At 50.1% G+C, this 22724-nt stretch overlaps 7 protein-coding genes across 7 annotated transcripts; 4 read left to right on the top strand and 3 right to left on the bottom strand.

The window, feature by feature from the left end:
• Positions 1-106: 106 nt before the first annotated feature.
• On the top strand, positions 107-1524 carry N7471_003865 (tRNA guanylyltransferase; the record flags this gene model as incomplete). Its single annotated transcript, XM_057276584.1, has 8 exons — positions 107-120; positions 173-262; positions 442-573; positions 629-673; positions 752-927; positions 1002-1090; positions 1142-1246; positions 1312-1524. The coding sequence occupies 8 exons, from the start codon at positions 107-109 to the stop codon at positions 1522-1524; spliced, it is 864 nt and encodes a 287-aa protein (XP_057136194.1).
• A 195-nt stretch (positions 1525-1719) lies between these two features.
• N7471_003864 (uncharacterized protein) lies at positions 1720-2524 on the bottom strand (the record flags this gene model as incomplete). The annotated part of the gene is made up of 2 exons (XM_057276583.1): positions 1720-2231; positions 2257-2524. The coding sequence occupies 2 exons, from the start codon at positions 2522-2524 to the stop codon at positions 1720-1722; spliced, it is 780 nt and encodes a 259-aa protein (XP_057136193.1).
• Positions 2525-3182: 658 nt separating this feature from the next.
• On the bottom strand, positions 3183-5035 carry N7471_003863 (WD40 repeat domain-containing protein; the record flags this gene model as incomplete). Its single annotated transcript, XM_057276582.1, has 6 exons — positions 3183-3320; positions 3419-3545; positions 3687-4024; positions 4151-4217; positions 4365-4464; positions 4723-5035. The coding sequence occupies 6 exons, from the start codon at positions 5033-5035 to the stop codon at positions 3183-3185; spliced, it is 1083 nt and encodes a 360-aa protein (XP_057136192.1).
• Positions 5036-6859: 1824 nt separating this feature from the next.
• N7471_003862 (class I SAM-dependent methyltransferase) lies at positions 6860-8688 on the top strand (the record flags this gene model as incomplete). Its single annotated transcript, XM_057276581.1, has 2 exons — positions 6860-7738; positions 7794-8688. The coding sequence occupies exons 1-2, from the start codon at positions 7326-7328 to the stop codon at positions 8686-8688; spliced, it is 1308 nt and encodes a 435-aa protein (XP_057136191.1). The 5' UTR covers positions 6860-7325.
• Positions 8689-9872: 1184 nt separating this feature from the next.
• On the bottom strand, positions 9873-11563 carry N7471_003861 (Set1-mediated histone H3-K4 methylation subunit Swd1; the record flags this gene model as incomplete). The annotated part of the gene is made up of 4 exons (XM_057276580.1): positions 9873-11148; positions 11215-11303; positions 11373-11434; positions 11494-11563. 4 exons carry the CDS (start codon positions 11561-11563, stop codon positions 9873-9875), a joined length of 1497 nt encoding a protein of 498 aa, XP_057136190.1.
• Positions 11564-12400: 837 nt separating this feature from the next.
• N7471_003860 (DNA-directed RNA polymerase II subunit RPB1) lies at positions 12401-17850 on the top strand (the record flags this gene model as incomplete). The annotated part of the gene is made up of 4 exons (XM_057276579.1): positions 12401-12529; positions 12632-12788; positions 12858-12928; positions 12991-17850. The coding sequence occupies 4 exons, from the start codon at positions 12401-12403 to the stop codon at positions 17848-17850; spliced, it is 5217 nt and encodes a 1738-aa protein (XP_057136189.1).
• A 933-nt stretch (positions 17851-18783) lies between these two features.
• On the top strand, positions 18784-22515 carry N7471_003859 (ubiquitin ligase complex subunit HRD3; the record flags this gene model as incomplete). The annotated part of the gene is made up of 6 exons (XM_057276578.1): positions 18784-18820; positions 18874-19005; positions 19075-21003; positions 21078-21484; positions 21635-22360; positions 22423-22515. The coding sequence occupies 6 exons, from the start codon at positions 18784-18786 to the stop codon at positions 22513-22515; spliced, it is 3324 nt and encodes a 1107-aa protein (XP_057136188.1).
• Between the last annotated feature and the right edge of the window lie 209 nt (positions 22516-22724).

The raw sequence follows: 22724 nt of genomic DNA, 5'->3' as shown, positions 1-22724 counted from the left end.
CGAGTTGACTGGGGCAAACGCGGGCGGGCAGAAATCGCCCGCACAAAAAGACATCCATTCTCCGGACCTATTCATCGCTTAACATCAAAGTCCAGTAGATCAAACAATGGCGAACTCAAGGTAAGCATTGAAAATTCCAAAGAAAATCAATCTAGCTACTAAAGGAACACAGGTTTGAGTACGTCAAGTCCTTCGAGCAGCCGGACGTGCTGCTCCCCAGTACATGGATTGTGGTCCGCATTGATGGACGAGGATTTCACAAGTGAGTCTCCATCTCTCGATGCCTGTGGGGATGCCCTACGCATGAGGGATCTTCATGCAAAAAGAAAAAAACGGCATCCATATACATGTCTTTCTATGCATATATTACTAAGATATAATGATATGACTGCTGTTCTGATCCAACGACGCATTCACCTCTTCAGAGTCTAACCTATATAGACTCTCTGATCACTATGCTTTCGCGAAACCCAATGACCGCCGGGCACTGGATCTGATGAATGCCGCGGCAGTTGAGGTCATGAAAGAGCTTCCGGACCTATGCATCGCCTACGGAGTCAGTGACGAATTCAGGTATGTGCAGCTCATCACATCGCTATTCTCGCAATTATTAACAGTACTGCCTCAGTTTTGTCTTCCACCCCAACTGCCAACTTTTTGAGCGGCGCAATGGGTGAGTATTTCCTCTTTTCCTCTATCTCATGAGGTATAATTTGCAAGAACGGCCGTTGATAGGAGTTCTTCCATCCAGGAAACTAGTGACCACCATCGTCTCTACGTTCACAGCACACTACATTTACAAGTGGAGCGAATACTTCCCTGAAAGACCTCTCCTGCCACCGTATCTACCCTCTTTCGATGGACGTGCGGTCATCTACCCAAATAACCGAATTCTCCGCGATTATATGAGCTGGAGACAAGTTGATTGTAAGTGACTTTGTGGCGACATGGCCTCGCAAAGCCCTGATTTCGAACCACCTCTGGCTAACCAATATAACTAGGTCATATCAATAACCTCTACAACACTACCTTCTGGACAATGGTGCTGCAAGGTGGAATGAGCAACACAGACGCCGAGCAAGAGTTAAAGGTAGGCTATCGTTCTTCCAAGTCGAGGCACCCGTAATTGACTTTATATCAGGGTACTGTGTCTGCCGACAAAAACGAGATTCTCTTCAAGCGGTTTGGAATCAACTACAATAACGAGCTGGAGATCTATAAAAAGGGCACTGTTCTTTATCGCCAGGTATGCGCAAAATTCTATGCTCTTTTTCTTTCTGTCTCAGCCTGTTCTAACACTTCTCTCGACAGTACGAGCTCGAGGAACCTAAGCCTACAAAATCACCTGCAGACGAAGAATCAGGGGTGGTCGAGTCTACACAGTCCAAGTCACAGCAAGACAAGATTCGCAAACTGCGTCGGAAAGCACAGGTCGTGGTTGACCATATCGATATCATCAAAGATGAGTTCTGGGAGAAAAGGCCATGGATTCTATCCGGTAATCCAGGAAAATTACCAGCGTAGCTTAGCTCCAACACAAAAATGAAAGATAGACATTTACATTTCCTATGGTTGCAATAGTCATGATTTCGCCAAACAAAAAGGGTATCTTGGTTTCTAGATGGCGTGAGAGAAATAGTATATGCAGAATTTTGTACATGGCCCTGACATGCATGCGAAGCGCTCCAATATCAAAATGATTACAACAAGATGGACACATCAGGCTTTGGTCTCCTTCTTGTCTTTCTTCTCCTTTTTAGACTTCTTTTTCGAGTCTTTATCTTCAGCACCCACATCACCACCTGTGCTCTTAGCCTTCTTGCTTTCCTTCATTTCCTTTTTCGCCGCCTTCTCCGCTAAACGCGCAACAGCCTCATCCGTCTCCGTCGTCTCCGCCCCAGTCTGATCGGACTCCTGATCAATCGACGTAGGCGTTGGATAATCCTCCTCAGAAGCAGTCCCCTTCTTCTCCTTCAAAGCCTTCTTCGCAAGCTTCCCAGCAGTCTTCTTCTCCTTCCTCTCAACCTTCGCAGCCCTCTTCACACGCCTCACTTCCTTCCTCTCCGCCTTCTCCACCTTCCGCGCAGCCTTCGCCAGCTTCCTAGCCTTGCGATCGCCATCGTCCTCGTTTTCCCGCTTGCGCTTCGACTTCGAGGTAGAAGTAGATGTCCCGCTCTCATCCTTCTTATTCTTGTCCATCCCCTCAAGCGTACCAGCCAGCCCATCCCCCCCTCACAAAATGCCGATATAGCTCACTCGTCAGCGCGTTGTTCTCCCGCGCAGAGTTGGCCTCGAAGCTGTCGTTCCCCACGCCCTTCAGCGCATCTTCGAACCCCCGCAGCCACCACTGGTTCGTCGGGTCTTTTGTTGTCTTCTTGCCCACGCCGTGGTTGTTGGCTTTGCGCGAGACCAGTAGCGGTCGGGTGAGGCCTAGGCCGCTGTGTGCGCCCGGTCGTTTGTTTGGGTTCAGTGGGTTGCCGGGGCCGGACCAGCCGTGCTTGATTAGGTAGGCTTGGGCGTCCATTTTGTGGTGGGTGGTGTGTTTGCCCTAGGAGGGTGGGGTTTGGATGGGCAATGGGGTTTGGTTTTTGAATATTGGGTGTTTCGGTTGGGTCGTGAGTATGTATGTTGTGGTATTGGAGAAGAGGTAAGTCGAGGGAGTTGCCCAGTCCCTTGTGCAAGAAAAGTTTTGATACGGAAAAAAAATGTTGGAGATAAAGATTTGACTGGACCTACAGGGTCCGGTCGGAAATCCGATTTGATACCTAATCCAAGAAGGTTCCCAGTTCGATCCCGGACGCGACTACTTCTTTTTGCTTCCTTTTTCTTTCCCCTCAATTCTATCAATTATACTTAATGGCTTTGTGTTTCTTCTTTTTATTTTTTGGAAAGAGTTTAAACCATATAATTTGGATTCAGTTGGTATTGTTCAGAATATGTGGTTCAATTTCAAAATTTATGCCCTAACAGCAGTCATAGTCTGGGAATATATTTCAACCTACATATTGCCAACCCAACAACAACCAACTTATTCTACACACTACAGCAATTCAAATAATAACGACATAACCTCATATGACCTAAGTGCAGGACTATCTATTTTTACCCACACCCAAACACCCAATGGTACACAACAGACAACTGTCAGCAACAGATGCATTCACCCGCACACAGTACACAGACTAGTACGGCTTGAATCTATCCTTCTTCTTCTCCTTCGGCCGAGCCTTTGCAGACCCAGACTGGATTGGAGCATCACTTTCTTCAGCCCTCCATGCTCGCACGAAGCCATCCTCACCACAGGTGAAAACTGATTGACTCTGATCGAGGAGATTGGGTTAGCGAGGGTCATAAAGGACGAAAGCCAAAAACAGCTAAACAGATATAACATAACAAGAATCTTTCTCAAAAAACGTACCTGCTCATCCAAATACACCGAGCGCACAACCTCCTCGCAATGAGCACGGGGCAAGCGCCACAGATTATCCCGGTCCAGCTTCCACGACGGGCTGGAAACGAGTGGGACAAGATCGAGACGGTTGTCACTGCAAGACATTAATTAGCAAACACCCACGAGCCCAGCCCAAGAACCCAGAAAACACAAGTACAACAGCAGGTGTGCATGTCATGACTTCTTATTCTGAGCACCGAACACAAAAAGACACAAAACAGGACAAGAAACATACATCTTATTCCCAGCCGCGATATACGGCCCCTGCGCGCCGACGCACAACTGCGCAACATACTCGCAGCCCAGCGGGTCTCGCACGTCACCGAAATGCACGGGCTCGGGCTCCTGCGAGGCATCGTCCGGGTTTGTGGCCGGGTACACGGAGAAGTGCTCGTCGTGGCTCAGGGCGAAGATCGTGCTTTCCGACAGGAACCCGGCATGATGTACGGAGCCGTGGTTGATCACTTGAACCAGGGCTTCGTCTTCGTCTGTTATGGTCGTATCGTAGATGTTCACTAGTCCGTCCGTGCTGCCGGAGAGTAAGATGTTGCTGCGCGTCGGGTGATATTGGAGCTGTGTACCACCGGTAACAGGCAAGGTGCCGATGTAATGGTAAGCCTGGCTGGTGCTGCATGTGGGTGTTGGATTGGATGGTGGGGGATGTTGGGGGCGCCGGGCTTAGAATCGAGGTACACTTACCTCGGTGATATCGTCATTGTGGCTCTCCACATATTGGAGGCGGAATTCCTGGGGGGAGCGGATATCCCTATTTGTTGGTTAGTGGGACTGGGGTTTGATAATAGAGCACATTTGTTCTTGTCTTATGGTTGGAAGACATATCCTGATGCAGTTATCGAATGATAATGGTGGGCCCAGGATTCAGATCAAAACTGAAGTATAAGATGAAACTTACCAGAATGCAACAACAGCCTGCGAAGAGACAAGCTCCGTTCCCGCAACAATAGTGTTTGTCTCCGGGTTCCAAGCCACAGACAGAACAGGCGACTTTTTCGCTGGACACATAGACAATGTATTAGCCAATATACATTTGATAAAAAAGCGACGAAAACCCCAACTAAGCCAGGACCATCCTTGAATCAAAGCGCCGATAAATTCCCCGAAAACCAGTAACAGGCCAGCGGAAATGCAGCAGCAAAACACAAAATGCACGCAGGTTCCCGAAGTCAACCCAAAAAGGCAATAGACGCATAAACCTTGGAGATCCTCAAAAAGAAAACAATAAAAAAAAAGCTTAACCAAAACAAACTCACCCGTTTCCATCTCCACAACCGGACTCCCATTCCCAGCCCGAACATCCCAAACCTTCACCTTCCCATCGCGGCCACCCGTAGCCAAGAGGTGCGACTCGCCCATGGCGAAGCTCCGCAGCGTGGTAACACCGCCATTGTGAGTAGCGTTCGAGACCACAGACCCGCGATCGAGATCGGCGGCGTCAAACACGCGTAGTGAATCATCTGATGAGATGGCGGCAAATGTCCCCGGCGCTGACGGGACGATCGAGTAGATGTAATTATCCGCCGGGAGCGACAGAGTCGATGAGGCCACTGCTTTGAGTGTGTGCATTGTGGAATTTGGGAGCTGCTAGTCCCGTTCCTGCGGTGTGGTTCGATTTCCCTGAATTTGATATAGAGATATTGATATCTGGGGGGATCCCGCTGTGGCTGATGCGAGGGGCAGCGATTAATGTTTCCGACTTGAGTAATGTAATGTCTCCGACTGTGTTGTATGGTGATATTTGAGTTTTACGTATTATTGGCGTAGCAATTTAATCAATTTCCTTTGGATGGTGAGTTTCGGGAGTTTGGCCAGGGAAATTTTTCCTAGCGGGACGTGGGGCTCCCGCTGTGTACGATGTACGATGCCCAGGTGTACATCCTGTAGTCCTATATCTTACTACGCACTTGTCTACCCAACTACATATGTAGTACGGAGTACATAGTAGAGTAATAGAATGCAAAAATATTCATTTTGCTTCCTGTAAAATGTGAAACCTCGAAATCGAAAAGAGAACCCCCGAGAATAAGGGGCAAAAAAGTATGTACAATGTACGCTAGATGTTAGTCCTACCAAATGCGCCATGCACTCTTGCTAAACCTAATCCCATGAGCTGTCAGTACTAAGAGTGTTGAGCAGGCCTGAAACCAGGCCTGCGACGATCAATATCCCTCAATGGCGAGTCGGCGTTAGTGGCTGGGAAGATCAGCGATCAGCGCGGTAAGCGCCGGAAGGCATGAAATGTTCAACTTTGTATATTAACAGAGTAACTACTCCGTACAGAGTATGTATCATGCAAGGAGACACCGATCTCGGGATTTGACCGACGCCATATTTCTCTACGAAGTAATAATGAAGAGGGCTAGTCCGAACACGTTTTATTAGTAATATGAATCAGCCCCGGGGGGTGGAACCGGTGTCCTGGGAAGCCAAATACCCCAATGGGGAAACACCCATCATTATTGGGCTTGGGGAATGTTGACACGTATAATGCATCATATATACGGAGTACAGAGTAAGTAAGGTGTAGAAAAATAAATGTACAGGCTTGGACACGAGTCATGACCCAGCGCGGTGGTGTTAGGGTCATTCTTACATATCACAAAAGAACCCATCCTAGTAAAAGATTACCAGGGTCAAGGTGCAGCTAAGGTATTGGCCAAGACGTGGTATCCCACTTTGATTCGCTCGAATGTCACATCCACAGACCCAGGGCTTTGGGTTGCGGTGAGGGGGGATTCATCACTGCATAATACAAATTGCAGGGTCTTTTTTGGAGCAGAATGCAGGCTCTTTGTGTGACAGTGGGAGTACATACGGAGTAGACATTCCAAGGTTACCCAGGTGGCACAGTCAGATATATTGATATATTGACATATTACTACTAAGCCCAGACAGAAACCTTGGATCGGGGAAGCGGCACGCTTACCCTAGGTTTTACCCTAGGTTACCTCCAGGGCTAGGTTGACGCCCTCTACCACTCCGTTGGGCCCTTAGCAAGTGGAATCCCTGGAAATGAGAGGCCCAGACGGTCCGCATCCCGCTAGGACGTGGGTCGACTTTTTGGTCCACGTCGATCTAGCTCTTACGGAATACGTAGTACGGAGTAATTCCAAGGTTATTCCCGATGGAATATATGAAAGAACATCTTGAAGTTCAAATTATAGAATAAAAAGCAAAAAGCAAAAAGCAAAAAGCAAAAAGCAAAAGAGTTATATATTACCAGGATTAAGGTCAAAGCCCTAATTGGTTTAGCTCCTTCAACCGGTGCTCTGGGATGCATGTGCATAAAAGTATAGGTACAAATATAATATATTCATGAGATTACTCCCGTACGGAGTACTCCGTATGAATTGAATTGTCAAATATGCCCAAGTACCCTTGGACCATTGGGATACAGTACCGGTAGCGCGGGTCGTACTTTTCCCTTTCCACTGTACTTCTGCACCGAATCCTGCAACTTCTTTTTCATATTTCCTCTCTCATCCCATTTCATTCTTTTGGCTGCTTTACCCGCACCCCGCTACCCGTGGGCCCCGACGGGAGGAAAACCACAGCTTTACAACCTTAAAAACCCCTTCAGCTTTCTCTTTTGACTAAGAATTGGAGCTGGAGCTGAGGCTGGAAAACTGCGATTTGAGCTTTCTTGAGAATCTCGAATCCCTGAGCTTCACCCGACCGTGTGTACCGCCCTATCGCAGAACGTCTCATTTAACCATCACTTGCTCGTGTGCTTTCGCTGCGCTTTTAGCACCTCGCAGCTAATTTGCTCTTTTCTTCTTCTTGTTTTTTTATATTTTTATGACTGGCATGATCGGTCGATCTACAACCGCCTTAGATATCGTGCGCGATTCATTGAATGATCGCCAATAACAACGCGATGTCTTACAGAGAGTCATCTGGCTCCTTTCCCACGCCTGACCGCACATCGCTGCCAAAAATGTTTACGAACGGGGATTCCAGGCTGCGACACCTGCCTCCTATAAATTCTCCACCCCCACCCAAACGATACAAGTCCGAGTCAACCCCAGCGACCGATGCCGGCCACTCCAGATACTATTCACACTCCGTGGCGGCGAGTGATCGAGTCCGATCACGACAACCGTCTTCCGCGATGGACCTGTACACACTGATCGACAGAGATCCGGTCGATAAAGATCCCCGCAGGAACGCTCGCTTTACTAGCAATGGATCGGTGGCCACACAGGCATCCCACGCGTCGAACACATCTCAAGTATCGCGATCATCTCCGATCATAGTTTCCGATCGCAAGTACGTCGCTCTGCCCTTAATCGTGCAATTCGTTGACTGACCTCCGTCCTAACAGGATACCCGAGAAATACCCGAATCACAAAGAGAACGGCCGATTGTACCATGGCTACCGGAAAGGAATCTACCCGCTCCCGTGCGACGAGGAAGAACAGGACCGTCTCGACATATTCCACAAACTGTTCACGGTTGCACGGGCCGAGGATGGCTTAATCTATGCACCACATCCCCCGGGATCCAAAATTCTCGACCTGGGCTGTGGAACAGGCATATGGAGCATCGAAGTTGCGAACAAATACCCGGATTCCTTCGTGGTCGGTGTTGACCTTGCGCCAATACAACCGGCCAATTTCCCGAAGAACTGCGATTTCTATGCTCCGTTCGACTTTGAAGCGCCCTGGACCATGGGGGAGGATTCATGGGATATCATCCACATGCAGATGGGGTGTGGTAGCGTCGCAAATTGGCCAAGTCTCTACCGACGAGTCTTTCAGCATCTCCGGCCGGGCGCCTGGTTTGAGCAGGTCGAAATCGATTTCCGACCCCGCGTCGAGGACAAAGATGGTGAACCGGGACGCGCTATGGCTAGCTGGTACTCGACCTTGAAGCATGCAACTGAAGCTACTATGCGGCCCCTGGCACATAGCTCGAACGACACGATCCGGAATTTGCAAGAAGCGGGCTTCACCGAGATCGACCACCAGATCGTGGGATTGCCTATGAATCCATGGCATCCCGATTCCCATGAGCAGAAGGTTGCGCGCTGGTACAATTTGGCTATCTCCGAGAGCGTTCAGCCATTGTGTTTGGCTCCTTTCAGTCGGGTTCTTTCTTGGTCTAGGGAGCAGATTGACCGCATTGCATTCGATGTCAAACAGGAAGCTTTTGACAAAAAGATCAAAACATACAACCTTCTGCACATTTATCAAGCCCGAAAACCTGTCGAGGAATAAGCTGGTGAATCCTACCTACCCACATGGCAGTCGACCAAAGGGCAACTCCTTCAATCTGAAGGAGGTGATCTCGACAATGTTGGCTTTATTGCCCGAGAAGCACACTTGCTTGATCATCAGATTCAAAATAGACCGGGCCGCCGCTCACAGACTTTGGCTGGCCCAGAGTGTGCACTTGCCACGTCACGTTGAATGTGCTTCTGCTGCAAGTAGCTGCAACTAGATGTTCGCTCCAGAGCCAACGGCTTTTCAGCACAGCTTTATGATTTTGTTTTGTTCCAGGTCCAGGTCAATATGATCACCGAGATACTATCTTCGAAAAGCGTTGGCCTTATAGGTCCCAACCCCAACAGCTGACAGGACCATGAACATTGTTTAATTGATTTATTAGGAGGTTTGGGGGATTGACGGCTGACACGATGTGTATGTGATTCTTTTCTTTCGATGCACCCACGGCCCACTCGGGTCATGATTTTTTTTTTCTTTTCTTTCTACGCTACTATCCTTTATTTTTCTTTGTTTCTTTTCTCTGCATGCTGGACTTTGCATCTCTTGGCGTTTTGGGCTTTCAGCCAAGGATTTCGAATCTTTTCGGCTTGTGACATATACCCACATTACCTTCCTATAGTTTCTGACACTTCCATTTGCTACCTAAATGACGAGTCAATATGTCTCTTTGGAATCAACTTTTGCTCTTTGTATTCTTATTTTCTATATCTCTTTCCCCATTTCTTAGAGTCTAATGGTCCCTGCATTGCTATAATGCATTTGCCGAGACAGATCAGCAAGTCCACTTCAATACTATAACAGCTGTTGATTCCGTTACGTATGATGGCAGGTTCTATTAGTTCTTGCAATCACTGCCGCTTCTTCATAAAGAAGATCTCAAGTCTTAGAAAGATATACATGTACATAGCTCATTTGAACATAGCTGCACTTACGTTTTTAATCATCATGACCTGGCTGCATTGTATTTCAAATATTGTCATACATTCATTGGCTACAGTAGAAATCAAACAAAGCTCAGAAGCTTTCCCCCAACGCCGGATTGCAGATCAATCATCTCCGCCCTAAAAATGAACGCCACCATATGCAGGATATGCTAGTACAACCCTCCAACAATGGGGTTGGAGGAGGTAGAAGATGGAAAGTGTAACGCAGGCACAAAAAAAAAGACCAGCCAACTATCGTCGCCGACTCCTGGTAGTACCCCTCGAAGCCCCATTAGCCGCAGGCTTCTCCGCATCACCATTGACACCCTCTCTGCCAGCCCCAGGTGTCCTGCGCCGCATAGTTCCCGGCCCAACAGCAACAACATCCTCGCCAGAATCACTGTCCTCAACATCGAGCAAGACAGGCAGGTTGAACGGCTCAATGCCATCAGCATCCACATCCCCCTTCATCAAATCAGGAGTCACAGCATCAGGCTCCTCATCCTCCTGATCCAGCCGTCGCTGATGCACCTGCTCAGCCGGGTGAACATCAAACTCATCTTCCGCTTCCATGTACTCAACGTTCTCCTCGACCTCGCCGAAATCCGGCGCCAGTGCCGACCATTTCTGCGGCGACACGATAGACCACGTGTAGATGCACCCAGTCTCCAGTCCGCACGCCACAACCATAGGTCTGCTCGGGTGCCATTCCACAACGCCAAGCTCCTCCCGCGGTCCCTCCAGGATCTTGACAAGCGACCCGTGGCTGCGTTCCCACACGTAGATATCCGGGTTCATGAATGTTGTCGCGGTCACGAACTCGCCTGTCGATGAGAATGTCACGTGGTTCCAGCTGAGTCGGTTGACCACGTCTTGGAACTTGTGCTCCACGTGCAGTTTTATCGCGGATGGTTCTAGGTCGATTCCTAGCTGTGATAGGTCGGGCATAAGCACTGTGCGGATTACTCGGTCCGAGCTGTTGACCAGGAGGTCGCGCCCGTTGCTGGCTAGGCGGAGGAGAATTACGACTCCGTTGCAGAGGCGCATTGAGTGGATTGTGGTGCAGGTTTGGGTTTCAATTATGTTGATCCAGCCTTTTGAGGTGCCGGCGATGATGTGGTTACCGAAGGCTGTGAAGATGGTTACGCATGTCGAATGCTTGGCGTCTTGCGCTGCTTGTTTGGCCGCTACGGCCGGGTCGACTTCTTCGCCGTTTGGGGCTTGCGGTCTGAAGGGCGCGGAGGGGAGGATTAGTTTGATTGGTTTTGTGCCGGAGACGTCTACCAGTACGGGTTGGTCTTCGAAGAGGGAGGCGACGAAAAGGAGACTGGAGAAGGGGTTAGTTGATATGGCTTGACAGATAGTTGGGGAATTGTGGTAGCTGTACTGGTTGAACGGGTGTAGCTCGGCGATGTAGACCGGCGCCTCGAATCGGACTGTGCGGATTCGTGAGCCGTCTTTGAGATCCCATAGGATGCATTTCCAGTCCTGGGAAGAGGTGAGGAGGTAGCGGCCATCACGAGACCAGCTGGGCATGGAGTCAGTATTTTGCGCTTCAATGTAGATCAGTGTGTTAAGTCTGGGGAAATTGTACCTCAGAGACTGGATCTGTCGCGTGTGGCCTTGCAATTTGCGCGCCACGCCATTGGTCTCAATGTCGAAGATCACCACTGTGCCATCCACCTAGAAGATATCTTAGTCTTCAGGCCATTATACGAATATATGTCATTTGTGGTATTGGGGTTCACGAACTCGTCCGGAGGCAAGGTAGTCGCCTTTGTGGTTGAAGCTTAAACATGTCGCATGGCCGCTGCCTATGTCGTGTTGACTCGGTCAGTAGTCTTCATTGTGAGCAGGTGTGAGTGGCACATACTCAGCTTCTCAGTCAAAGTATCTGGGTATTCCTGCGCCAGGACAAATGGATCGACGAGTGAGAGATTCATTGCGCTAGGTGCATGTAGATGGAGGTGGATATTTGAATTCAAAGTGAGTCCTCAGCCTGTTAGATAGGCCAGGATAATAACTGTTGTTCAAGCATCCAGTGTGAAATCCAGATTTAGTGAAACACCTAAGGTAGCTTTTCTGTAGTGACAATAATCTTAGTACTGCCAGTGTCGAGATCCATAGAATCTGGAAGGTGCTAGGGCGGTGACAGAAGCCCATCTAAAACAAACCCATATCGATGCCTAATATTGATGCCTGCAATATTCACCGCTTTCATCTACCATAGTGAATGGAACATTAATTCTGCCGTGGCCTGCACTTTGGGGAAGGTACCCACAGTTCTGCCAATGCGGTGAGGTCCCGTTTAGACGGCAACCATCTTGCAGGGAAAACTCAAGCCCCATCACAGTGAGGCAACCTCAGAACATCACCCTTTCATCTCCCCGACACGCCATCACCCACCGCCTCCACAACCCAGGAGGATCGCGCTTTCCCATCGCGATACTTCTTCAAGATACCGCGAAGACGATCTTCTTTGCCGCGCTCCTTTTCTCCTTCTTTTCTGCTCCGTGACGTTCGGGACCTATAGGTCGCCGGCGCCCTCGTGGCAAGGGCTGTCCAAGGCCTCAGCCGGCCAGCTGCTTCCACACCACCCTCTTTTCATCGTCGCTACGTGTAAATCTGACTTCTAGCTTACGAGCGAGTCTTTCACTTCCTTTTTCGCGACATTTACGAGCCAATTTTTGTCGTTTATACCGGTTTTACGACACGCCTACGTGACCGGTCATCTCCGCCTTTTTTTCATCCTCAATTTTTGTCACCACAACTTCGCCATCATGTCTAACGTGTTTTTCCCTTACTCCAAGGCGCCTTTGCGCACCATCAAGGAAATCCAGTTCGGTCTCTTCGCCCCCGAGGAGATCAAGCGCATGAGTGTGGTCCACATTGAATATCCCGAAACACTGGTGAGTAACTCTTGGTTTTTTTTTTGCCGGCGGATGCATTATTTTAAGACAAGATCTCCCCTTCCTATGCGCATGGCGATTTGATTGCTAAATAACCAATAGGACGATCAACGTCAACGGCCTCGGACTAAGGGTATCAACGACCCTCGCCTGGGTACAATCGACCGTCAATACAACTGCGAGACTTGCGAAGAGGGTCCGAAAGAATGCCCTGGACATTTTGGTCACATTGAGCTCGCGTCTCCAGTGTTCCATATTGGTGCGTAACATATTTGCCTCGGTTTCCTCTCGTCTTTTCTGCTCATACTGACTCTTCGCCCCACTCTAGGTTTTTTGACTAAAATCAAGAAGCTTTTGGAGACAGTTTGCCACAACTGTGGAAAGATCAAGGCGAACACGGTTAGTCATCCCTACTGGGATGGCAAATCTTGAGTGGTTCACTTCGCTAACATGGATACCAGGCCGATTCAAAGTTTACAGAAGCCCTCCGTTTCCGTGATCCCAAGCGCCGCTTTGATTCTATCTGGCGTCTCTCCAAGGATGTCCTGGTATGTGAAGCCGACGCGCCTGCTGATGATGAGGAATTTTCGAAGGACTCCCAGAAGGGCCGCTCCCATGGCGGCTGCGGTAACGCCCAGCCCACCGTTAGGAAGGAAGGCATCTGTTTGGTTGGAACATGGAAGCCTAGCAAGGCTATGATGGAGGATGAGATGGCTCAACCGGAGAAGAAAGTCATTACTCCCACAATGGCCTTGAACATCTTCCGAAACATCTCCGTGGAAGATGTCCGGATCATGGGCCTCAGCAATGACTACGCTCGTCCTGAGTGGATGATTCTTACTGTCTTGCCTGTCCCTCCTCCGACCGTCCGCCCTAGCGTTGTAATGGGAACCACAAGCGGCGCTCGCGGTGAGGATGATCTGACTTATAAGCTCGCGGAAATTGTTCGTGCGAACCAGAATGTTCAACGTTGTGAGCAGGAGGGAGCACCCGAGCACGTTATTCGTGAATTCGAATCTCTTCTTCAGTACCACATTGCCACTTACATGGACAATGACATTGCTGGTCAACCCACCGCGATGCAAAAGGGAAACCGCCCTGTGAAGGCTCTTCGCAGTCGTTTGAAAGGTAAAGAGGGTCGTTTGCGTCAGAACTTGATGGGAAAGCGTGTCGACTTCTCCGCGCGTACCGTTATCACAGGTGACCCCAATTTGAGGCTGGACGAAGTTGGTGTCCCATACTCGACCGCTCGTATTCTCACCTACCCGGAAGTTGTCACCCCCTACAATATTGAGAAGCTCCAGAAGTTGGTTGCAAATGGACCCAACATTCATCCTGGTGCCCGATATATCGTTCGCGACAACGGTGAACGAATTGATCTTCGTCACGCTAAGCGTGCAGGTGCTCAGCAACTGCTGTATGGTTGGAAGGTCGAGCGCCATCTTGACAACGGCGATTACATTCTGTTTAACCGTCAGCCGTCTTTGCACAAGGAATCCATGATGGGTCACCGCGTCCGCGTTATGCCCTTCTCCACATTCCGGATGAACTTGTCTGTTACCAGTCCCTACAACGCTGATTTCGATGGCGATGAGATGAATTTGCACGTCCCCCAGGGCGAAGAGGCGCGCGCTGAGCTCGCTGAGCTCACTTTGGTCCCGAAGAACATTGTTTCTCCGCAGCGTAACGGTCCTCTGATGGGTATTGTGCAGGATACCCTCTGCGGTATCTACAAGATCTGCCGTCGTGACACCTTCCTCACCAAGGACCAAGTTATGAACCTCATGCTGTGGGTCCCTGATTGGGATGGTGCCATTCCTCCTCCCGCAATTATTAAGCCTCGTCCCCGTTGGACTGGAAAGCAGATGATCAGCATGGCTTTCCCCTCAGGTCTCAACCTTCTGCGGGTTGACAAGGACGGCTCGCCTTTGGCTGAGAAGTTCAGTCCTCTCAATGATGGAGGTCTCTTGATTCATGGTGGACAGCTGATGTATGGTATGCTTTCCAAGAAGACGGTCGGTGCAAGTGGCGGTGGTGTCATTCACACCATCTTCAACGAGTACGGTCCTGACACCTGTGTCAAATTCTTTACTGGAGCCCAAACCATCGTTGGCTACTGGTTGCTGCACAACGGTTTCAGTATCGGTATCGGTGACACCATTCCCGATCAACTTACTATCAATAAGATCGAGGAGGCCGTCCGGAACAGAAAACAGGAAGTCGAGGAGATTACGGCTAGTGCCACTGAGAACACATTGGAGGCCCTTCCTGGTATGAATGTGCGTGAGACATTCGAGAGCAAGGTCTCTCGTGCTTTGAACAACGCCCGTGACGAAGCCGGTGATGCCACAGAAAAGAGTCTTAAGGATCTGAACAACGCTATTCAAATGGCGCGGTCCGGTTCCAAGGGTTCGGCAATCAATATTTCGCAGATGACTGCTCTTGTCGGACAACAGTCCGTGGAAGGCAAGCGTATTCCGTTCGGTTTCAAGTATCGTACCCTTCCTCACTTCACTAAGGACGATTACTCTCCCGAGTCTCGTGGATTCGTCGAGAACTCATACCTCCGTGGATTGACTCCTACCGAGTTTTTCTTCCACGCCATGGCTGGTCGTGAAGGTCTGATTGATACTGCTGTCAAGACTGCCGAAACTGGTTACATCCAGCGTAAGCTGGTCAAGGCCCTCGAGGAAGTCATGGTCAAATATGATGGAACTGTGCGAAACTCCCTTGGAGATATCATTCAGTTCATCTACGGAGAGGATGGTCTCGACGGTGCTCACATTGAGAACCAGCGTGTCGATCACATCAAGTGTTCTGATGCGAAGCTCAGGGAGCGATTCCGTGTTGATGTTATGGACCCCGAGCGAACCCTCGGCCCAGAGATTTTGGAGCAAGCCAATGAAATTGCCGGCGACATGGAAGTACAGAGATACTTTGACGAAGAATGGGAGGCCATTCTGAAAGACCGTGAATTCCTGCGCACTGTGGTCAAGGAGGATGAAGAGATGATGCAGCTTCCCATTAATGTTCAGCGTATCCTGGAGATGGCCCGAACTACTTTCCGTATCCGCGAGGGCACAATCAGTGATTTGCACCCTGCTGAGGTCATTCCTCAAGTTCAGCAGCTCTTGGATCGCTTGATCATCGTTCGTGGTAACGATCCCATCTCACAGGAGGCTCAGGTTAATGCGACCTTGCTGTTCAAGGCGCAACTGCGCAGTCGCCTCGCTTTCCGCCGGCTTGTCACAGACTATTCGCTCAACAAGCTAGCATTCCAGCACGTATTGGGTGCTGTTGAAAGCCGTTTCGCTCGTGCGGCAGCCAACCCTGGTGAAATGGTCGGTGTTCTTGCGGCTCAGTCTATTGGTGAGCCCGCGACTCAGATGACACTGAACACTTTCCACTTTGCTGGTGTGTCGTCCAAGAACGTCACGCTTGGTGTTCCACGTCTCAAGGAAATTCTCAACGTTGCCACGAACATCAAGACGCCATCCATGACTGTGTACCAAGAAGGTATGAAGACCCATGATAAGGAGGGTGCCAAACTCCTTCGAAGTCTCGTGGAGCACACTAGTCTGCGGTCCGTGACGGAGTCGACGGAGATTTACTATGATCCCGATATTCAGTCCACTGTCATCGAAAATGATAGAGATATGGTGGAGTCATACTTCATCATTCCTGAAGATAATGCCGACGACGCATCTCAGCAGTCGAAGTGGTTGCTCCGTATCGTTCTCAGTCGCCGCTCTCTTCTTGACAAGGGTCTCACGGTGCAGGACGTTGCTACAAGAATCAAGCAGGCTTATCCTCGTGATATTGCAGTCATCTTCAGTGATAACAACGCCGACGAGCAAGTTATTCGTATCCGCCAGGTCCAAGACTACAAGGATGACGATGACGAAGATGTTGAGTACGACGTCACCTTGAAGAAACTTGAGCAGCACCTGCTGGACACTTTGACGCTTCGTGGTGTTCCCGGCGTTGACCGTGCTTTCATCAACGAGAAGGGCAAGGTCCGAGTCATCGAGGATGGTACGCTCCACACCAGCAAGTCCGATCCTCTTTGCAAGGAATGGGTTCTGGAAACCAGTGGATCTTCTTTGGCTGCTGTTCTCACGATTCCGGGCGTCGACGCTTCACGCACTTACTCCAACCAGTTTATTGAGATTTTCGAGGTCTTTGGTATTGAGGCTGCCCGTACAGCTGTGCTTCGCGAATTGACCCTGGTGCTTGCCTTTGACGGTTCTTACGTTAATCACCGTCACTTGGCTCTGCTGGTCGATGTCATGACTGTTCGAGGTTATCTGACTCCTGTTACTCGTCATGGTATCAACCGTGCCGACAACGGTGCCCTCATGCGTTGTTCGTTCGAAGAGACAGTTGAAATTTTGCTCGAGGCTGCTGCGTTCGGAGAGCTCGACGATTGCCGTGGTGTGTCGGAGAACTTGATCCTTGGACAGATGGCGCCCGCCGGAACGGGTGAGTTCGACGTCTACCTGGACCAGAGCTTGCTCAATACCGTCGTGTCCAACAATGCACGCTACGGCCTTATGGGTGCGGTCGGCGCGAAGGATGCCATCATCTCCGACGGTGCTGCCACTCAGTATGACACTGGTTCTCCAATGGCCAGTTCCCCATACATGGCTGGTAGCGACCCCGATTCGACGTTCTCGCCTATGCACCAGATTGGCCAGGAGCCTACTGGAGGTCTCACCGAGTACCAGGCTAGTGGTGCCTTTGGTGGTGGGTTCAGTCCTGCGGCTCGCAGCCCCGGTGCCTACTCTCCAACAAGCCCCTTCAATACTAGCCCGACGTCTCCTGGATACTCTCCGTCCTCAAGTTATTCACCGACCTCTCCTGGCATCGGCATGACAAGCCCGCGAATGATGACCTCTCCTGGTTTCTCGCCTTCCAGCCCAACGTTCCAACCCACGTCTCCGGCCTACTCGCCGACTTCGCCTGCGTACGGCCAAGCGTCGCCCACCTCTCCTTCCTACTCTCCAACTTCGCCTGGGTTCTCGCCGACGTCGCCTAACTACAGTCCGACTTCCCCCAGCTTTAGTCCGGCGTCGCCGGCGTTCAGTCCGACTTCGCCGAGCTACAGCCCCACCAGTCCTGCGATTGGTGGTGCTCGGCACCTGTCTCCAACATCTCCCACCTCTCCCAAGTACACACCAACTTCGCCTGGTTGGTCTCCTACGAGCCCCCAGTCATACTCGCCGACTTCTCCCAACTTCTCTGGTTCCCCGACGTCGCCTACCTCTCCTGCGTACAGCCCGACATCCCCGGCGTACAGCCCTACGTCGCCGCGCCAGTGAGTATGGTACGAAGATGGCTTGCCTGTTTCAGGCTCGTGTTCCACACCTGTACCATCATCAACTTGAACCTCAACCACTAAACAAAAAAGATCTTTTCGCGCTACACATCTCGGAAATGATTGATAATTTTTTTTCACGATATCGGGGATTGCCTCCCATTCATTGTATCTGTTTAGTCTTTTTTTTTTAAACCAATTAACCAACAACACGTGCCAGTTTGGTTTCAGCCGCCATCGTTTTGAGATTGCTTTGCTTTTCCCGGCGCACTATTCCCCCATCGTGAATGCGAGGACCGCACATACTTCGATCAGAATCAAGGACACAGTCCATGGATACTGTGAGATAGGAGTGTGGACTTTGGTTGCCATTGGGGAATTGCCCAAATCGTTTTTATTGCATGGAAAGCGCACCGGGGATGTATTTTGACTGCTGCTTTCCGTTTTGTACACACCCTCCAGAGGGGACGAGTAGATTCCAACAATGTTTATGACATTTCCAATCTTTTTCCTATAACTTGTACGAGTAGAAAACAATGATGTCTCCAGATCGCTGGATTTTTAGACTGGCAGCTTATAGATTCTCACCGCTTTCATAGATAGTCTAGATAAGTCTAGGCTATGAAAGGCTTATGTCCTAGTATCACGTACGAATTGAAGGATATGGATGTTAAATGAGACAGACAAGAAGGCTCATGGAACATATACATACTGTATATATAGAAAAAAATGTGTGTACATAGAAAGCATACATTGTACGCAGGTACGATGTAGTGATTGGCCCTCGGCAAAATGAAGCTCCGTCAAGCCAAGTGGCCCGTACTCTGGAACTGCATCATATCACGATCTCCAGCTCTGTCGCTTTTGTGATTCACATTGCTCTGAGAGTCGCAATGTGCTTCACACTCCAACATTACATCAATATTTCGCAGGTATTATGAGGACGCCGCTCTCACACTTTCTCTCGGCCCTGCGTAAGTCTGCCCGCACCTGCAGGGCCACAACGGAAGCTGACACCCCTTTCTAGTGCTATTGCAGACATGCGCAGCTGGGCCTGGTCAACCGCTCACTGATCAAACAGCGTCCGGGGCGATCGGCCACGATGCAGACCACGAATTTACGTTCCAGACAGGGGAAGCAGAACCCCGACCCATGACTCGTGAGTATAGACAGCTTCCGCCTTATCGACCGACGCTTGATACTGATTGCCTTTATTGTCTGATAATAGAACGAGTTGAGAACGCCTGGGATACCCTCCGCACAATAAAGAACCCAGTCCTTCAATCCGACAAGTCGAGAGGATTACTAGGGACCGCCGTATACTATGGCCGCCAAACAGTCCGACTGCTATTCTTGAATGGCCCTTCGACCGAAAAACCCGAGCGGAAACTGAACAAACACCTCGCAGGAGCAGTGGAGGAGCTGAAAACAGCCGCAGACGAAGACCGAGACCCGGATGCGATGTTTCTGTTAGCCGAGATGAACTTTTATGGCAACTTCTCCCATCCCCGCGATTTCAAAGAGGCCTTTCGCTGGTACCATGAACTGGCATGGCTGGACGGAAACAACACAGCGCAGAGCATGGTCGGGTTCATGTATGCGACGGGAATTGGTGGTGCGGTCGAACCTGACCAGGCGAAGGCCCTGATGTACCATGAGTTTGCAGCGGAAGCAGGGAACATCCGTTCGGAGATGACACTTGCGTATCGCTACCACACTGGTATTGGAACACCAAAGGATTGTAACCACGCGATCCATTACTACAAGAAGGTTGCGGACAAGGCGATCGAGTACTACCGCTCAGGCCCTCCGGGTGGTAGGGCTTTGGTTAGAGAATCTTATCGTTGGGCAGATGAAGAAGGTGGTGTCTATGGTCCAGGAGCCAGTGTGTCGAGCTCGGGTCAAAATGCGCGGGACGCTGCCCATGTCACTACTGAGGCTAGCGTGGAAGATATCCTGGAGTACTTGGACCTCATGTCCCGGAAGGGTGAGCTGAAGGCTACGTACACTCTGGGTAAGATGAATTTTGACGGCGCCCGGGGCCTACCGCGGAATTTCCGACGGGCTATGAGGTATTTCAAGGTTGTTACCAAGAAATATTGGAACAAGGATGGGTCCGTCAACTCAAATCCCCCTGCAGGGCTTGATAAGCTGGCATCCAAGGCCGCAGGACATATTGGTCTGATGTACCTTCGCGGAGAGGGGGTTGAACAACACTACCCGACTGCCCTCACATGGTTCCGCCGGGGTATTGCGAACGGGGACTCTCTGTGCCAGCATTGGATGGGTCTGATGTATCTCAAGGGCTATGGGGTTCCCCAGGATGGCTTCAAGGCATCTCACTACTTCAAAGCAGCGGCAGATCAAGATTCACCAGCGTCAGAATCACGATTGGGTGCTCTGTTCTTGGATCAAGGAGACGTGGCAACCGCAACACGTTACTTCGAGCTTGCCGCCCGCTGGGGGTGGATGGAGGCATACTATTACCTAGCGGAAATGGCCAACTTCGGTATTGGCAGACAGCCACACTGTGGCGTGGCCGCCGCCTACTACAAAATGGTTTCCGAAAAAGTAGAGATCGTCCACTCAGCCTTCGTGGAGGCAAACGCTGCCTACGAATCTGGCGACAAGGAGGGCGCTCTCATCCCATCGATGATGGCAGCAGAGCAGGGCTATGAGAATGCACAGGCAAATGTGGCTTATCTGCTTGATGAGCATCGCTCTGTGCTCTCGCTGAGTTCCATTCTTCCATGGGCTAACAAGGCTCGATCCTCCTTGATGCGCAATGCGAGACTAGCGTTGATTTACTGGACCCGCTCTTCGAAGCAAGCCAACGTCGACTCTTTGGTCAAGATGGGTGACTACTACTTGTCTGGCACGGGTACACCTGTCGATGCCGACAAGGCCTCGACCTGTTACCATAATGCCGCTGAAGCCCACCATAGTGCACAGGGCTACTGGAATTTGGGCTGGATGCATGAGAATGGCGTGGCAGTAGATCAGGATTTCCACATGGCCAAGAGGTATTATGATTTGGCTCTTGACCTCAGCCCCGAAGCGTATCTGCCAGTGAAGCTCAGCTTGATCAAACTCCGGATTCGAGGATACTGGAATCGTATCACGAACGGAGACATTAACCCCATCCACGAGGAGGAAGGTAAGCTGCTCCTTCCCACTTACCCCGTGAATGTAACCGGGTCTTTCTAGTTTCTTGCTTACATTTATCCCCAGATTCGAAGCCCCGTCGTACCTTCAAGGAATGGGTCAAGGCCTTTATCGAGAACGATGAGGACGGCTATTACGAAGACCTTTATGAACTACAACGGGGAGACGATGATGAATATCGTGGCTTGGAGTCCGAAGGCCACGAGGATGGCTACTATGACGACCTGGACCTCGATATCGACGAAGGAATGCTCGAGGGCCTCCTCATTGTCGGATTGGCTGCTGCGCTGTTGGTTTTGGTTTATTTCCGTCAACAGCAGCAGCGCAACCGACAGAACGAGAACGCCAATGCTAATGCCAATGCGAATGCGAATGCGAATGCCAATGCCCAGAATGGAAATGGGAACGCAAACGACCGTGGATTATTCCCCCAGCCTGGTGACCCTGAATTTGGGCAATGGGTGGCAGGAGGAGTTGGTCATTGAGCAGATCTTAGTGTATGCATTTCAGCGTGACCTTTTTTTGTAGATAAATTCCAAGTTTGCTTATCGATAAGACTATCGCATCTCCGCATTTCACCTGGCTTCTCCAACTTTTTTATATTCTTTTCTCCCCTTTCTTAGACACATCGCACTTTTGAGGTCTGTATTCAATGGATGATGGACAAATCATCTAATAAACGTCGTCGCACCGACGCAGCTACCGCTCTCTCAAAGCCGTTCAAGTCCCCGCTACGGAGACCTGCACCAACAAACACAGACGACACGCCATCTAAGCCTGTCGCACCCGGGGATCCCGAGGACACAAAAGTCCCAGCGACTCCTACTATCCCTGTAGACTCCAAGTCAATATCAAATCCACCAGATCTGACAACAACTCCAGAACCTCCTAAGCGCAAACGCGTGCTCCAACTCTTTTCCCCTTTGCCCTCACAATCATTCCAAATCTCCGACCCAGAGATCCTAGAACTACAAAAACAGCACCGGGAGATTAAGTCAAAGGTTGACGCACTCACCACCGAACTTGAAATGGCAACCCAGGCCCTCAATCTCGAGACGAATCCCAAATACATCGAGATTCCAACTCTCATCACCAAATGGCGGCTCGCCAGCCAGGACGCAGCCGATGAGGTATTTGTCGGTGCCAAAGAAAGGGTTAATGGAATGGGAGGAATGGCGGCTTGGAAAGAGCGGTCGAAACGTGATGCGACTCGGTGGGAGTTTGATGAGGAGAATCGTGAACGGGAACACATCGAAGAGTATGAGGGAGATGTTGATAACTACGCCGCTGAGGATTCTTCTGGCCGTCTACCAAACAAGAATGATGATGAGGAAGAGAGTCAGGATCAGGTACGTGTTGTGATATTACTGTTGTTTTAGGTGGAATCTGTGTAGCTGACATTGTTACTTAGGAGTTCACGATGGAGTTCATGCTAAAGAGTCTGCATGTTGATCCTAAGTTGATTGGATATGATACAAAGGCTCAAAAATGGATCAAAAGCTGATTGTTGCTGCCGACTTCTTGACCTAGCGAGGGTTCTTTATACGCTCGAGGAGACGGGTATGAATGTTATGACCGATGTGATGACCATGGACTTTATTACCGGTTCACCTGACTTGACGATGCTTTCCTAAGATCTCTTACTTTGTTATATACTTAACAGGAAGCAGTATATATAATTAACAAAGCATTTCTTATCAACATCGCCTAGAC

Source organism: Penicillium samsonianum (assembly GCF_028829775.1).
Source record: "Penicillium samsonianum strain IBT 33392 chromosome Unknown utg000003l_segment0_segment0, whole genome shotgun sequence".
NCBI lineage: Eukaryota > Fungi > Ascomycota > Eurotiomycetes > Eurotiales > Aspergillaceae > Penicillium > Penicillium samsonianum.
Note: the sequence above shows the minus strand (reverse complement) of the source record. Positions and strands in the feature narration are given on the sequence as shown.